The following is a 17,985-nucleotide window of genomic DNA, read 5'->3' as shown; positions in this document are numbered from 1 at the left end:
TCTGAGAATTAAAGGGGTCTTTCTGATGAAGTCCATTCCCGGTCTTTCCTCTCTGGTGGCCCTAAGGCTGCCGATTCTCAAAGCTACGATGCAGTTGGGAGAAAGCGATGGCAATCAGCCAAGTTAAAAAGCCTCAAACCCTGCTTTTCTTACTGAAGTTCAGCAGTTTATATAATGTTGCGAACCTTTGCTTAATTTCCAGAGTTCAGAGAAGGCAATTTTGACCATTTTTGCAATTTGTTGCTTTTATGGAGGAGTGAGTTTACACAGTTGGTACATTATATTTTCAAGCATGATAGAAGTTAAACTATGAAAAGGAAACAAGGCAAAACATGGCGTAATCAGAACATAATGCTATTCAAGTCTTGGGGGCTCTGCATTAAATATTTATATAGTATAGCAGTACCTGGGGACACTAGCCCATTACTTCCTCTGCTCTATCAGTGATGTACGAAGCACTCTGGTTGTATACTTTGAAAAGTTTAATAGCTTCCTACATACTTTGGGAGGAAAAGTACTATCAGGTTATTGATTCTTTCTCCTTAATCACGTGGAAGCTTTAGGAGAGAACAAAAGGGAATAAAGAAAATGCGTGAAACCGCGGCAGGTCCTGGCAAGAAGATTTCTGATATTTTTGCATTACAGTATCAGAAATCCAAACCTCCAACTACCAGCGTTAATCAATTTGCTGATTTAATTTTGTGCACGTCAAAAAGTAAATAAAACATGTGGAAAAAGGATTCAGCTTCCACTACTGTGCGTATCCTTATGGCAGGTTAGGATATTGTCTAACACCACCCATTACCCCCCAAATAATTAAAACTACAATGTTCTACTTCCATATTTGAAAAAGCTCTCCAGCGGTTTCGTTCCTAGTAAAATAATTGGACACCCTCAAAGAACTACTGTATTTACTATATATAATCAGGACAACTTCTTAAAGTAGTTACACGATTACAGTGTATCTATGTTTCAAGTTCCCTAAAGAACGTCTTCAAAACATCTATTTTGCAGCCTTGGAAATGTTTATTTACTAATTTGATAAATTATTGGATTTTTCGCCTCAGATAGTTTTAAGTATTATAGAGCCAAATCAGCTAGGCTCAAACAAGATTTCACTTCTCTATTGAATTCATGTACTCTTAGCTCAGCCAAGCACAAAACAGCTAATGCCGTCACATTTGAAAAGCTTTTATGCTGAATTTGACACAAAAGCAATCACAAAGCAGACAAAAAAGGAATTTCTCTTTCAAGAGCTGAAAGGGGAAAAAATAAATGAAAACTCTGAGCCTGGGTAAATCTCTCTTGACACTGGAAAAGAAAGCTTAAAATCACCAAGAGATAATTTTTCCAAAGAATTCATTGCCACGTTTGGACCGATCTTAATAGTCCCATGATGACCAGTGCTAGCAGTTTTAGGTGCCAATGTCACACCATCTTACTGCTTGTGAAAGTTAAATGGCAGCATCTCTCATAGGATTCTGTTATAGCTTATTGGAAGGGAGCTTGATTAGAATGGAAATCCTGTATGATTCTCCCTGACATCTGTCTTTCCATCTCAAAAAAACATTATTGTTTTATTAGGGCCATGGAGAAGGTCAAATGAAGCCAGGTGGTTAACAAAATCAACTACTAACTCCCATTATGTTTTTTATGTTTCCAAAAAGTTACGGGATATACCGGAGAGAAATTATACGTATACCATGGGCATCTCTTAACCACCTGCTGACTACTTATTGACATGATGGGCTATCTACAGCTTGTTCTTTGGACAAATCTAGACTGTCCTGCTGCTGTCTCCTTCCAGCCACACCATGCTTTCAAGAGGGACTTTCCCCAGATGTTATCTCAGATTTCATTCCTATTCTGTGAAGGGATGATTACTGTCCCCATTTTGTCTCCACTACTTTTTTTTTTTTTTTTAACCCAGAGGACGAGGCTGCCTGAATGTCCAATCGGTAAGGAAGTGGTTAAGAATGGGCCTTAATGAGATATTGAAAATAATTTAAAATGATAATTATTAAATGTTATATAGAGAAATACATACAAATATTTATACAATGATACCAAGGTTGAAATCAGAATTCCAAATTTTGTCCACATTACAGGACAATTAAGATATGTAGACAATAAATGGCAGAGATTAGGGGCCAAGATGAGCAATTATGAATCATCAAAATATCAGAACGGTAGACGAATTTTTCTTTAGTTCAGGTATGGCGACGGGCTTCAATTTTCAGAGTAGAATCCTACTAGGGCTTGCCTTTGAAACCGTTGCATTGTGACAGTGAGGGCTGCTGCAAGGGAGGCTGCCTGCTTCAATCACAGCTCTCCACCTCTGTAGCCACAGCTTGATGACTGCCTCACCAGGCTCACCAGCTCGCTTCTGATCTTAGGCACATAGACTCCCAAAGGGTTTATGGAGCAAGGAGATCCTCCTCAAATTATCCAATGCCTCTTTATGTCTATTTTCACCCTCTCTTCCTAAAAGGCGATTGTAAGTGATAAGCCAACTATTACCACTCAGTAGTGATAACATATTAGACATCAGGGCCAGATCTCCACTTTATATGCTTCCTGACGTTTAAATGTTTTTTATTGTTTATTCCTTTCTTGAGAGAGAGACACACACACAGAATGAGTGGGCGAGGGGCAGAGAGAGAGAAGGAGACACAGAATCTGAAGCAGGCTCCAGGCTCTGAGCTGTCAGCACAGAGCCCGACGTGGGGCCTGAACTCATGAACCATGAGATGACGACCTGAGCTGAGGTCAGACACTTAACCGACTGAGCCACCCGGGCAGCCCTATGTTCTCTGACTTTTAGAAGAATTAAAAATTGTAGTTCCATTAAAAAAGGGGATATACTTTGCAATTGTCTTTTTAGCTTTTCATAGTAAAACAGAATATGAAAACCTGTTCCCTGTGTACTATTTTCATTATTTTCATTTTCTGCCTGTTGGCTTATATGATCGTATTGGTCAATTCCTAATGACAGGTGTCTCCCTTTCTGATCTTTACAGTGTCTTCTTGATTTGCCTTAGCCACATAGAAGACAATGGGCAGAAGAGAACATATGTGAGGTCATCTACAAGAGTAAGTGCTATGCATGCACATCCTAACTCTGTGATTTTGAAGAGGAGTTTCTGAACTTCTCTGGCCTTCGATTTTATCACCTGTAAATAGGGAACAATAGTATATTTAACTAATTAATTAATTTATTTTTAATGTTTTATTTATTTTTAAGACAGAGAGAGACAGAGCATGAGTGGGGATGGGACAGAGAGAGAGAGGGAGACACAGAATCCGAAGCAGGCTCCAGGCTCTGAGCGGTCAGCACAGAGCCCAACGCGGGGCTCGAACTCACAAACCGTGAGATCGTGACCAGAGCCGAAGTTGGACGCTCAACCGACTGAGCCACCCGGGTGCCCCAATATATATATATATATATATATATATATATATATATATATATATATATATATATATAATTTAATTCCTGAACATATAACACAAACAAAAACATCAGTTTCTATAGATAATGGCTGAGCCATTTTTATCATGACATTTTAGAAAGACAATTCAAAAGCAAAATTTTTATTTTAAAAGTATGACAAGGAGAGCGATTATAACACCATCTTGTCTTTGTTTTAGGTATTTAAAACACATTACTTATTTTGACGATGAAATTGATTTCTTTTATCCTTTCATATTCTCTTTTGCAACTCTTTTCATCTCTTATTTTTAAGCCCCTTGCTTTTCTAAGAGCTATAAAACCCTAATCACTCTTGCCATCACTTTAAGATTCTTGTAGGTTTTAAGATTTCTCATGTGCCAACTTGCAGAGTCTTCTTGTCCTTATCAAATTTATCACTATATGCCTGTCATCTCTTCTTCCCCTCTTCCAACTCAAGGGTCCAGTCCAAACTCTTTTCCCTTGTTAATTCCTCTCCACCAGTTAACCACTCTGTTTCAAGATCTGCTAGATTCGTAGAATCCTCAATTTTTGGAGAGGAAAAGCAAATCGCATAGCATACCGAATACCTTATGGGTAAGACCACAGCCTTCAAGAGTAGCTACGTGAATTCTGTATTTCCCATAGTCAAACCAAGAATTGGGAACGTCATCATTAGAAATTCCTACATCTTCTATGTTCACCCCAAGGAGAAAATCTCAGTGGCCACATGTGCCTACCACGTGAAAGAAATAATTGCTTCCAACAGAGCTAATGATAAGCCTATAAAATCCTATGGGACTTTCTAACATTCTTGTCATGTAAACAAAAATCTTGTCCTCATAGCAGCTCAGGTCCTTTGGAGAAGTAGCTACGGCAGAGTCTGGCTAAAAACTCACTAGCTCACTTTTCCCATTTACTCTTCCTGATGTTAAATTGGGAGCATGTTCTGCTCAATGGGATGTGGGTGGAAGTGATGATGTACATAATCTCCAGGCCTGTCCATAGAACCCCCTGGGTAAACTGGCCACGTTTTCTCTCACTCTCCTGCAGTGACCTGGGGCAGCCATGAGTTCAAGCTGACAGTTTCACAAAATTGGAAAAGCCTGGATTCCTCAAGTCACTATTTATGAGAGCGCTCCCAGGAAGGACTCTTCACCCTGCACTGTACTATGACACAACCAAGGAATTAATCATTATTATGTTAAATTCTTGAGAAATCAGGGTTTATTTTTTAAATAAACCTAGCACAAACACATATGCTATGTAGCTCGGCACAGCCTAAACACTGACTAATTTAGAAATGGAAGCCACTTCATCCAAGAAAACCACAGTGTAAGGCTCTTTTTCTCAGATGACATAGCTAATTTGTGATTCAGACAATTGTTTAGCAGAAGGCCTTTTTCCACCAGAAAAAAAAAGTCTATAGAGGGTTTTAATCAAAAATTCAATCTAATCAAGTTCCCACTGTGCTACTTCTCTGCTTAGCATTTAAGGTCTTTCCCAACTGACCCATAAATATGAGGTTGGAGAGAATTAAATGCATCGAAAGCACCACGCGTGATGCTTGATAAAACATGGCCATTAAACAAATATTATTTCCTGTCCCAGTTCTCTTTCTTGTATCCCAGAGAGCTCTAGATCACGAGATGGACAGATACATGATGGAGTTTTGGGGGGAAAGAAGAGGAAGAAGAGAAGGAAGACAAAGAAGTAGAGAGATTGGTCTGGAGGTCAAAGACCTGGAGGAGAAAGTGAGAGTACACCTTACCCTTGCCTTACCTCACACATCTCCTCCCTTCTCCACTCAGGGCCCTACTTAGGAAGGAGTAGACCTGTTCCTTTTTCTACGAAGGAAGTAATCCCAACCCACTGCTTTCATGCTACCACATAAGTATGGACATCCGCTATGAAGCGATCTCAAAAAAATGGTGTGCTATGAAAAGCAGCCTATGATATCCAGATTAAACAAAATTAATTGTAAGTTTGCTATCAGCCATCAATTTTCCTCTAATCTCTACCTTGACTGAAAAGTCTACTGTTCATTTCAGCCTAAACGCAATTTTCTTTTCATACACTTACCTTAAAAATCATTCAATTTTCATCCGTATTATAATTTTATCCAGTACAACTGGTATTTTCTTTTAAGGACATATCTGTGATACTAACCTTGGTTTCTGTGATTTTCTTTTGGATCGCATCCATTGTGTAGGGAGTCTCCTTCCATGACTCCAGCTTGGCTCTGGCCTGCCCCAGCACCTGCTCAGCTTCTTCTTTAGCTTCCAGCCATTGTGTGGAATCCTTTAACATTTCATTCAACTGCTGCCTCCGGTTCTGAAGGTGTTCCTGTACTTCATCCCACTGACTCTGAATTCTTTCAACTGGAATACAAGGGAAAAAATGAATATATAGGAGTGAATGCAGGTCTGGAGAAGACATCTGAATTTTAACATTCAAAGATTGCCCCACTCTTTCTATCACGCATTTAAAACATCGTTCATTGTGTTACAGCTAGGATAAGGGACAATCGAATTCCTTTCTTGTTCAGCGGCAAACAGGAGGTTAAGTTATCTTCCTGAAGGTGACCTAGAACATCAGTAGTATATGTAAATATTCAGCTCTGTCTGTTCCCAATCCCCAGAGTCAAATATGAATAATCATTTAGAAAGGTACGATAGCAGAACGCCTGAATTGCCTTGCCCTTAGCACTTCAGAGCCCAACAACCTGACTTCTGACACTGGCATTGGAAATTCATTCCTTAAAGGCTTTGTGGGGCCCCAGAGAATTTGCTTTGCCATCTGAGTGGCCGGCCAGATCTACCAGGGAGTTGATGGTTCCCGTCGCCCCACCTCCCAGGAGCAGCCTGTAAGGAAGAAGCAATGGTAGGTATTGGGGCATGAATATTTGAGTCCCATTCATACTAGGGTATGTAACTGGGGAGCATGTGTTTTACAAGGGTTCCAGAGTTTTCCTAGTGGGATAAAGCTCCAGTGACCCAAAGAAGGAACCTGCTTGATCACGCACCATCTTTTATTGCCTTGCCTACCTGCCTTACTGGCTGTTTCCCTCAACTCCCAAATAAACCACGCACTCTCAAAACCTTTTCCTGGGGTCTTCTTCTGAGGCAACCCAAGAGCAGATAGGCATCCTGGAAATGTAACAATATCTAAGGATCCATGCTGATTATATTTTGTAAGACAGCCTTATCCTGAGGCAATTGTTTTGGTATCGTTGTGAGCCCAAGATGGAGATGCCCTATTAATTCTTCTCTGAAGTACTTGATTTTAATATATTAAAAACAAACATACCACATCGTCTTTTTCTTTTAAGGACCACATTATCTTTTCTTGAAGCTCATTTCATAAAATACAAACAATGCCCTAGAAAATAAGTAACAAAACCACTCCCGACTTTATCCCATGAGGAAAACCTGACAAATATTCTAGATGTTTCCTTAAGTCTCGATGAATACCATACATAGGCGGTTACCACATTCTCTCATACAGAACTCCTTCCCACTTTTTACATATTCCCACTGCAAAGCTCTGTCATTTTGCACCTACATACCTGCAAAAGACCGTATGGCCCCACTGCTTCGAGTCTGTTTTGTAACACAACTTCTACACTACAGAGAGAGCAATAACTATAAATATGATCACCCCAATCCCTCATTTAAACCCTTCAATGCCTCCCTACTGTCCTCTGAAATATCTTAGCTTGACATACATGTTCCTCTGTGATCTGGCCTGGGTAATCTAGGAGATTTATTTACAAAGGAACAAATTACAACATAATCAGCGTATACGAAAGTCACCAAAAATAATACAGGAAATTGGACCTTGCGGCATTGGAGCTGTTGGCTACATCTGGGACCAAGAATTCAGGGGAGGGAGAAGTGTCCAGAAGCTGGGAATCATCAGGAGAAACCACCTTGAGAGGCGCGGTAATCTTTTCTCAAGGGACACTGTCAGCCTGACGCAACTTCCCTGGAAGGAACCAGGAGAATAAATACCCTGATCTCACTTTGCCCTCGCTCTCTTCGCTTTTCCTAACAGGTCTCCCGAGTGGGTAAACCAACCGGAAGGCAGAGAGCACGGGAGCCCAATGGTGACACAGATCTGCCCCTCAGAGTAGAGACCACAGGAGAGAAGGGCAAGGGGGGTTATGGATAGAGATAAAATGTACACAGAACAGTACTGTAAAATTGCACTTCACGACATTAAGTTTAGACCTTCTTCGTTAACCCTGTTGTTGGCTCCATTAAGTTAGGAGAACTCAGGAGTTAAAGAAGTGCTTGAGATTTTCTGTAAATAAGCATCAGAACTAGACAGAACCTACAAGACTAGTGATTGTGACACGAAATCAAGAATCTGGGACCTGGAGTAGGCCAAACCAAGTAAGTGGCCTTCATTATGCATGATTGGGTTTTTAAAAATTTTTTTTTTAACATTTTATTTATTTTTGAGACAGGGAGAGACAGAGCATGAACAGGGGAGGGTCAGAGAGAGGGAGACACAGAATCTGAAACAGGCTCCAGGTTCTGAGCTGTCAGCACAGAGCCCGACACGGGGCTCAAACTCACAGACCGTGAGATCGTGACCTGAGCCGAAGTCGGCCACTTAACCGACTGAGCCACCCAGGCGCCCCTACGCATGATTGTTTTTATTGGGTTTGTTTCTGTTTGCGTGTGTAACATGTGAACCTCTGTTTTAAATGTCAGTCTCTCTCTCTAATCTTTGAGCCCCATTCTGTTTTGTGTGTTTGTTTCATCGCTGTTGTTGCCCCACAAGGTAGTGCGGTACCTATCATAGTTGAGATTTACAGTTATTATTTATTTATTTGTAACAGGCTTTAAGTAATCTCTATACCCAACGTGGGGCTCAAACTCACAACCTCGAGATCACAAGTTGCATGGTCCCCTGACTGAGTCAGCCAGGTACCCTGAGATTTATAATTATTAAGTAGTCTCCTATTTAATGTTTAGTTTGCAAAATTACTAGTATAAATGCTTTTATAAGAAAGCTGTGGAAAATATAAATAAATACGTCTTAACATGTTCTGAAATATTTCTCCATCAATCATAGAAATAACTGATATTCCAATTACGAACCAATTTTTCCACTTATCATAGCAGGTTATTTTATTATGCATACTTGGTACCTTTTTTTCTTAGCCCATTTTTATATACTATATGTATTTGAAAATAATAAAATTGGCTTTCCTTAAAAAGTCTGATTCCAATTTGCCTTTGCATTAATCAGCCTTGATTAGTGACATTTTATTACGCTAGCAAAATTGTAAATGCCTCGTATTTTTGATATAAACATGGTAAGCCATTTGCAATCATGCCAGTGAATATTTCATACATCTTAGAGTTCATTTCAGTAGGGCAGACATAATCTTTCTATTTGAATAGGCCGTCCTATGAGGAAGAAGTAAGATAGTTCTTCCTATTATATGGGTACGTATGTCTTCATTGAGGCAAAAGGAGGAAACTTTCATAACCCAGATCATTATTTCAATCATACCATTTGAATGTTTGTTGAGTCACAGCAATCAAAGTGCTCATCCCAAAGGGGTCGTGCGTGTGCAACGTGGCAAGATAAAATGGTTCTTTGGTGTGTGCATCCCACTAAGGGTGTGCTTTCTCATCCTTGACCTTCAACTGTATGCGATCATCAGGTAATACTTAACTAAATAAATGTACAGGCTACAGACTCACTCAACCATCCATCTATCCCTCCAAGCACCCCAAACCAACAGTCTGTTCGTCTAGCCTGCCAGTCACCATTTTATTTACCATCTGCTAGACACCGGGCATTATGCTAAGTGGTGGGGAAACAAAGCAGTCAAGACAGATTCCCCGGTTTCTAGTTGGTGCCTGTTATATAAAGGTGTTGGCCACTGTCTACCCAAAGAACAAAGGATGGACGGTTCTGGGGAAAAGATAATGAGCTCAATCTTAGGCCTATCCACTGGGAGGTTTTAGTCACTTGGACTGAAGGTGCAATGGCACAGCTGTGTATTTTGGGAGAGAAATCCCAGATTATAAATTACTGCAGAGAAGCAGTGAAGACATCAATGTGAATGCATTCTCATTGATACGGTATGTAAATCGATCGAACAGAACAGAGGGTTAAAGATGAAGTCCTGGAAAATGCAGGACAGAACATAAAGACAGAACAAAGCCGAGGTAGCCAGTAAGACGAATGAATGGCTAGAGAGGTAGGGGGAATGCTTGCAAAGGGTACTGTCATAAAGACACGGGCAAGAAAGGATTTCAAAGACGCCAGAGTGGTTGACACTTTTAAATGCCATAAATGTCACAACAGGTAATAAAAATCAGAATAATTAACATTTATCCGAATACCTCCACTGATTGAAGGACTATTTTAAGTTCTATACGAGCGTTAATTCATTTAATCAACATGATGATCTTATGCGGTAGGTATTACTGTTTATGCTGCTGCTGCTGCTGTTGCTGCCACTTCTCCTCCTTGAACGGAGGAAGAAACAGACTGCTTGAAAGGAGGGCCATAAGGTCATATCGATAGGGAGTGCAGGTGCCAGGGCTTGGAACCAGTCAGACTCCCCAAAGCCCATGCCAAAAGTATCCATTGGCTTTGATCACACAGAATTCCCTGAAGACCATACAGAAAATAATTTTAGCGGAGTGGTAGAAATCTTACTGTCAAGGACTGACAAATGCATCAGCCAATGATGAGAGCTAGAAGAGAATCACCCTTTGTGGGTGACAAGTGGGAGGTGCGTTTTTCGCTGTCTCCCAGAGTTCACTCATCAGGGTTGAATGCTAGTGGCCCACAGCAATCCCTTGCTCCATCATTGGCCCAATCGTTGGCTTCTTTCCCTATTTCCCGCTCCCACTCTCCTACGGGTATTTCAGGGGATCACCTCACAAGTAAGAACACTTTCACTCAAATCATTGTTTAAAGGTTATCCCTCCGGGAAAAGGTACTCTGAGACTTTTATTCATTAAAAACAAAAACAAAAACGAAAACAAAACTTAGGGCTTGCTACCTGGTACACTTTCAGTAACTATCCGTCAAGTGAATTGTACATGCAGACTATTTTAATTATCCATGCTTCCTTTTGCTAATGATGCAAATATTCCACTTCTGAAGTTAATCTTTGCCCCGGACCTCGAGTCTTGCTTCCTTAGAAGGAATCACTGGCTCTTGACTGCATTTCAAGTTTACATAATTTGAACAATGGCTTAAGAATTATGCTCATTGTCACTTCTCATCAGGGAAATGCAAATCAAAACTACAATGAGATATCACCTCACACCTGTCAGAAAGGCTAGAATCAACAACTCAAGAAACAACAGGTGTTGGCGAGAATGTGGAGAAAAAGGAGCCCTCCTGCACCGTTAGTGGGAATCCAAACTGGGGCGGCTGCTGTGGAAAACAGGATGGAGGTTGCTCAAAGAGTTAAAACTAGAACTACCTTATGATCCAGCAGTCGCATTACTGGATAGTTACCCAAAAGGCACAAAAACACTAATCCAAAGGGATATATGCGCCTCTAGGTTTACAGCAGCATTATTCACAGCAACCAAGATATAAAAGCAGCCCAGGTGTCCATCAAGAGACAAATGGATAAAGAAGATGTGGTATATAGAGGCAATGGGATATTATTCAGCCATAAAAAGAATGAAATCTGGCCATTTGCAGCAACATGGATGGATCTGGAGAGTATAGGCCTAAGTGCAATAAGTCAAAGGAAGGAAGACAAATACCATAAGATTTCACTCATATGTGGAATTTAAGGGAAAAAAAGAACAGCAAAGGGGAAAAAAAGAAGAGAGACAAAGAGACAGACTCTTAACTATAGAGAATGAACTAATGGCTACCAGAGGGGAGAGGGGGGCGGGGGAGGGGAGGGGTGAAGCGGCCGGCGGGGACTGAGGAGGGCACTTAATGCTGAGGAGCAGAGGGTGTTGTATGGAAGGGTTGAATTCATATACTATACACCCGAAACTAACATAATACTGTATGTTAAGTGAAATTAAAATAAGAACTTAAAAAAAAGAACTGCATATTTCACTCTTTATTTTCCTCTCATTCTTCATGATCTCTATTTAAACAAACAAATATTCTCTGGGCATCCTTTCTGATTGAATGCCTCTGCATCAGCCATATTTTTTGGCATAGAACATCTTCAATATCGTATCTACTAGAACATCCTCCTCTAATAAAAAATCCTTAAATTAAAAGCTATGTTGGCGTGTGTGGGAGATTCTTGTGAGCCAAAACGAATCAATGCTGTTTCTTTCTCTGGTATCCTTAAAATAAACCAGAGATCAGACAGAATCTGTTGGCATATCTTTTCACCTCAGTCGGTATTTTTAATTAAATCTGCGGTGGCGTAGTATAGAAAAGTATATGTATATATCCGATAAGGGTATTTTTTATGGGCATTTTCAAAGTTTAAAGGATACTGAGTTCCAGAGGCTAATAACAACAATAAAATATCATATTGTTATTAACATAAGTACAATGAAACAAATACTAGAAAGCGAATCAACACATGTATCAACTCTTGTGAAATAACTACCCGAATGGGAGAATCCATTGTGCAGAGCAGAAATTATGGACAGATTATTTCCTTTACAAAAGGATTCACCATAAGATTTCTTTAAACAGTCAGCCTGTTAGATATATTTAAAATATTATTTGATTTGGTGGTGCCCGGGTGGCTCAGTTGGCTAAGCATCTGACTTAGGCTTAGGTCGTGATCTCACGGTCTGTGAGTTTTGGCCCCGCGTCGGGCTCTGCGCTGACAGTCTGGAGCCTGGAAGCTGCTTGAGATTCTGTGTCTCTCTCACTCTCAGCCCCTCCCCTGCTCACCCTCTGTCTCTGTCTCTGTCTCTCTCTCTCAAAAATAAACATTAAAAATTCTTTTAAAATATATTATTTATTTTGTATTCCACTCCCAAGTATACATCCAAGACAAATGCATACTTGTATTCACCAAAAGACATGTCCTAAATTGGAAGATTCCCCTAACTGCAAAGTACCCAAATTCCCCTCTACTATAAAATGGATAAATACAGTGGATAAATATAGTAGATAATTTTGCCAATAGATAAATGGATAATGGATAAACTTACCAATAGAACACTATCTAGCAACAACAATAACTCAACTTATGCAATATTATGTATTAATCTCATTTATGTAATATTATCTATTAATCTCATAAACATATCGTTGAGGGAAAGACATCAGCCAAAAAACAAGGGCATACTGTTTTATTTCATTCGCATAACATAGAAAAACACGAAGAAGTAAGATGACTGTAGACGTCAGGATACCAGTTAGCCTAGTGAGACTGGTAGTCACTGAAAGAGACATGACAGGCGCTTCTGAACTTCCCGTTTCTTGATTTGAGTGCTGTTTACACAGTTGCATTTAGCGTGTGCAAACTCACCAACCCAAACATCTATAACATGTACATTTTCCCTAGGCATATTGTACTTCAATAAAAATTTAATGAAGTATGATTTGGCTCGCAAAATATATTCGACATACAACGTTGGAGAATTCATCTTTTCAAAAGGGTTGCAACCTGAGAAGCATGCGTCCCTGGGAGACATGAGTAACGAGAGATGCGATGGCTCTGCTGAGGACACAATACGATTTACGTCTTAGGTTGGTGTGATAAAGAACAGAAATACTGGTCAGTGAACCAGACTAGACTCCCAGAAACAAATCAGCACACGGAGACTAATGAAGCAGATATTTGGTTATTTACCAACAGCAACGGAGCCCTGCGGTTGATGGATATCGCTGTCCTAAGAGCAGACCCTGCAGAACCACAGGCAAAAGACAACTTGGGCAGTGGGGTATATATTCCATTTTGTCAAGGAGTGAAAGTTAGCTGAAAATGTGTAGCTCATCAAAGAGGAGCCGTTTTGGATCTGGCCCACTGGACATCAGATGGACCTGCTCATTGTCCATGCCTGGGCAACAATTCAAACCGCAGAATTTCACCACACTTGCAACGCTGCATTCAGGATATTACTGAGAGACCAAAGATATATTACAGCAATGGACTTGGTCACTAGAGCCCATACTGTTAGATTTACATTTATACCGGATTCATCTGACATGCAAAAGTGAAATAATAATAAAATATATGCATATAAACTCAGACAATCTGTGCACGTTGGTAATTGAAGAGCTGCCCGAATGTGTGCATTTCTCTTTTCCGAGGGCCATCATGGAAAGCTTCTCAACTGATCTGTCCAGTAAGTAGATGCTGGATAATGAAGGGAAATAAATAACCAATGCTAAGACTCAGGGTGACAGACTGGGACTCGGCATGTGTCCTGATTTACAGATCTCCAGAAGTGTCAAATTGGAAACTCAGCAATCATGTCAAGAACCACAATACTGCAGAGAAAGAAACAGTTCAGTTGATTGAGTACTAACCAATCTTTCACTTCATGTTTTTGAGCTAGCTATGTTTGATTATCGATATACATTCTTGACTGATATAAATTCCCACAACATCTCTCCTAGGGAAAAATGTTATTTACAAAAACGAAATGATTGCCTTTTTGAATATACATTGCTACAGAAGAAACAACAGCTCTGTTGCCATTTCTGCACTGGATTTACAACCTGAGAAAGTTCCTGTGAGTAAGTTTTAGAAGGAAACCTTGATTGGCAGTTAGTAATGGGTTATAGCCCTAGATTCGTGACGAAATTTAACTGGCAAAAGTTGACTGACCACAACTTCAATTTTCTCAACTGCAAAACCGAAATAATGACAGTTGCACAACCGAAGGACTTTTGTGCAGATAAAATCCAACAATGAATAAAAGCATAGCGGACCATAGTAAAGCAAGGTGTTGCTGCTTCTCTGTACAGAGACTAAACAACGGATTATAGTCTTCAGCAAACATTTGTGATCTGCGATGTGGAGCACCCTGTATATCTCAATGGTTCCACAGAGCACTTAAGTGTTCCAGGTAGAAAATGCCAAGCTGGAAGAGTGACATTGCAGGCAAATGGGTCACAAATGAGTTAAGAAGGCAGATATTTAACTACGGTCAACTGTAAGCAAAATGACTCCAACTGAAGTTAAGATAATGAGTTCTGATAGTTAAAAACGGGGAAGAGATGTGGGAACCATAACAGACTGTTTCCTGCAGCTAAAATAGTCAACAGAATGTTAGGGATGATCAAGAAGGGAATTTAGGAAGGAAGGAAGGAAGGAAGGAAGGAAGGAAGGAAAGAAGGAAGGAAGGAAAGAAGGAAGGGAGGAGGGAAGGAAAAGAAACCGCCATTATTATACTGTTATACGAAGTTCGGGTACATCTATACCTTGAGTAATGTGAGCATATCTTAATGTTTGATATTCAAAGACTTATAAGGAACCAAGGTAAGTGAAAATAATAACCCAAATTATAGAGAATATTAATATTTGTTTCATCTGACTTCACATGGCATTTAAACACGGTTCTGTAGAAAAGTGATTTATAGTTAAGCTCTTCAAGGAGGTATCTCAACTTAAACCATTAAGAAGGGGGAGAAACAAATACACTGACCAGGAAGTCAAAAGTACCTAGTGTAAATGGACATGCGCTGTATTTAGGAACAGGACATAAGGGGTGTGGTTGCTATGTAAACATAGAATAAAATGTCTGGGACATTTCAGACCAAAAACCTGAAAAGAGAAGGGAGTTATAGGCACATGATTAAATCCTAGCCACTATGACTGATTTGAATATCTGCTCCTTCTCTAAATCCTAAAAAGCTAGAATTCAAGAACAGCCAAACACATAGTTGAAATTCACAGAAGACAGGCCTACCTAGAATAAATGACCAAGTTAAAAATATTTTATGATAGTAGTCTAATGTTTGTTAGATCAGACATGGCAAAGATCATAATTTAATGCTATGTTCACACCCAGTTTACTCTCTGTAAGGTGAGGATAACAAAAACAAGAAGACTGATAATCTGTGAAGATTAAGGAAATAATGGACAAAAGACACTGACCAGAGCGCCTGGCCCCTAACTCACTATTACAGGGGTAAAGATAGGGAACTATGTGCTTTCATAATGCCAGTGAAGTTCTTAAATCCTAAGCCACAAGGCAGAAGTGAGCAGACTACATGATCCCTGAGGTTCTTACCAGCTCTAACAGTCTGTGAAATACATGTTTCCTGATGTTTCTGTCAGAGATAGAGGCTCACCTTCCAACGTTATTGAGAAGAACTCAGTCAGCTCAGTGACTGGATGAACAAAAAGAATATCAACAGCCATTCCCCTGGATGGGCTATTAGTACGATTCAGCCTGACAATCTTAAAGTCAACTGTGTTGAAAATTCAGTCAAAATAAACTCAAGCCAACCTACACAAAGGTTCCTTTCTTCTGAAAAAAACTTTTCATTGAGGTAAAACTGATCTATAATGTTATATTAGCTTCGGGTGTACATGATAATTTGATATTTGTATATACTGAAAAACCATCATCATACTAAGTCTAGTCGACATTCAAAAGTTGTTTCTATTCTGGAGTGATTGTATTTTTCTGTATCTTGATAGAGGCACGGGTCACGCTAGTGTAGCCATTCGTCAACACTCACCGAATGGCACACGCAAGACTTGTGCATTTGACTATGCAAATTTTGCCACAGACAAACAAACAAAAGAATTGTAAATGAATATTGAGCTCTAGTTGATGATACGCGTGTTGTAGCGTTTAGGGGTAAAGGGTAGTGATGCCTCCAAACTTTGAAATGAATCAAAAAATAATCGGGATTGATGGGAGGCTACAGGGACGAAGAATCTAGCAGAATCTAGATGGTGAGTTCGTGGCTATTCAATGCACAGTTCCGTCAGTTTTTCTGTGTATTTGAATTTTTCAGAATAAAACATTACAGAAAATGCTCTCTCACAGCAAGCACGAGGCAGCATATTATTTAGGCAGCTTTTTAAGTCACTAAGACCACTTTCCAATAAAGAAAATAATACCATCTGTGGAATATGTAAGTTGAGAAGATAGTAAATAGCATTTATAGGAATGGAAATGGCAAATGGAATTCAGGCAGATCTCTTAGTTTCATAATCAACAGGCTGTCAAAGACCATAATACCTCATTTAAAGTGTGCCAAATATTCTTTTTTTAAATATAATTTATGGTCAAACTGGCTTCCATACAACACCCAGCGCTCATCCCAACAACTGCCCTCCTCCATGCCCATCACCCGCTTTCCCCTCTCCCCCCGCCCCCGTCAACCCTCAGTTTGTTCTCTGTATTTAAGAGTCTCTTATGGTTTGCCTCTCTCCCTCTCTGTAACTTTCTTTTTTCCCCCTTCCCCTCCCCCATGGTCTTCTGTTCAGTTTCTCAAGATCCACATAGGAGTGAAAACATATGGTATAAGGTACCTCTCTTTCTCTGACTGACTTATTTCACTCAGCTTAACACCCTCCAGTTCCATCCACGTTGCTGCAAATGGCAGGATTTCATTCTTTCTCATTGCCAAGTAGTATTCCATCGTAGATATAAACCACATCTTCGAACAGAAAAAAATGAGTCTTCTGAAAAAAAGCTCATTCTCCAGTTGTGGTTATAAACCATAGGTAAGGGTGTGCTGATGCTCACACCGAAAGATGAGTTAAGGTCAAAGGAAAATTTTGCCACCAGTTGGGAGAGTCACAGATTATGAGAAAATACCAACATCACGTCCAAATGAAACATGTAAGCTATTTTGATCATTTAAAAGGCAGATGTTGAAATGTGACATTATGTGACCATTAAAATAAATTCCAAAAATGGCTTCCTTTAACAGGGGGAACCTACTGGTTGAGATGAAGCCTTGAGGTTGAGGGAGAAAGCTTGACCTACAGTTCCGCACAAGTACTTCGGTGTATAATCCTAGGCCACTCACAAGACATGGAAAAGAAACTATAGACACAATAGATCACCGGACAATCCATCTGTCCCACTGGCCCCGGCTGTCAACTAATTAAGTGCCAAATGTAGCAAATAAAGTACTAACAACTCAAAAGGGTTCAGCAAGAGTTCACTAAAGTGGAGTAAATGGTACCATTACAGTTCCAGCACCATGGATTTATTGCCGTGTCACTGGCACGCAACGCACACGGCAAAAGCCGTCCATCACTCCATTTTCACATCAAAATCGATGCATTTGTTGGAATGCGAATATTCTCAAAGATATGTAGAATAAAAAGGGCATTTTTCTCCCTGAACACACATTGAGTTTCGTCCCTACACCTTGTCACTCAAAGTTTTATTTGACAAGGTGCAGAAAATGCAAGTTATACTTGAGAAGCAAAGAGGGCTCACTTCTATCTTTACGAGCACATTTCGTAGGCTAGCCATTCAAGTCAAGGAATAAAATAAATATAAAATAATTCCTCGAATAGAAACACTGGGCTAAAAAGCGAAACACCAGATACCATCTACCGGAGGACTATTCTGTCTTTCTCGTCTTCCTCACCTCCTTCCCTTCGGGCGTAGGTGTCCTTCCTACCC

At 40.0% G+C, this 17,985-nt stretch overlaps 1 protein-coding gene across 12 annotated transcripts in view; it reads right to left on the bottom strand.

The window, feature by feature from the left end:
• DMD (dystrophin) overlaps positions 1 to 17,985 on the bottom strand; it is a 2,113,538-nt gene that overhangs the window by 528,898 nt on the left and 1,566,655 nt on the right. For all 12 annotated transcript variants that reach the window (XM_081792827.1, XM_081792829.1, XM_081792824.1 and 9 more), the window contains one exon: positions 5,621 to 5,832. In XM_081792827.1, coding sequence (XP_081648953.1) covers positions 5,621 to 5,832 — 212 coding nt within the window. The remainder of the gene's footprint in view (positions 1 to 5,620; positions 5,833 to 17,985) is intronic.

This window comes from Panthera onca, chromosome X, assembly GCF_046562875.1.
Source record: "Panthera onca isolate mPanOnc1 chromosome X, mPanOnc1 haplotype 2, whole genome shotgun sequence".
NCBI lineage: Eukaryota > Metazoa > Chordata > Mammalia > Carnivora > Felidae > Panthera > Panthera onca.
This window is presented reverse-complemented; position numbering and strand designations above follow the sequence as displayed.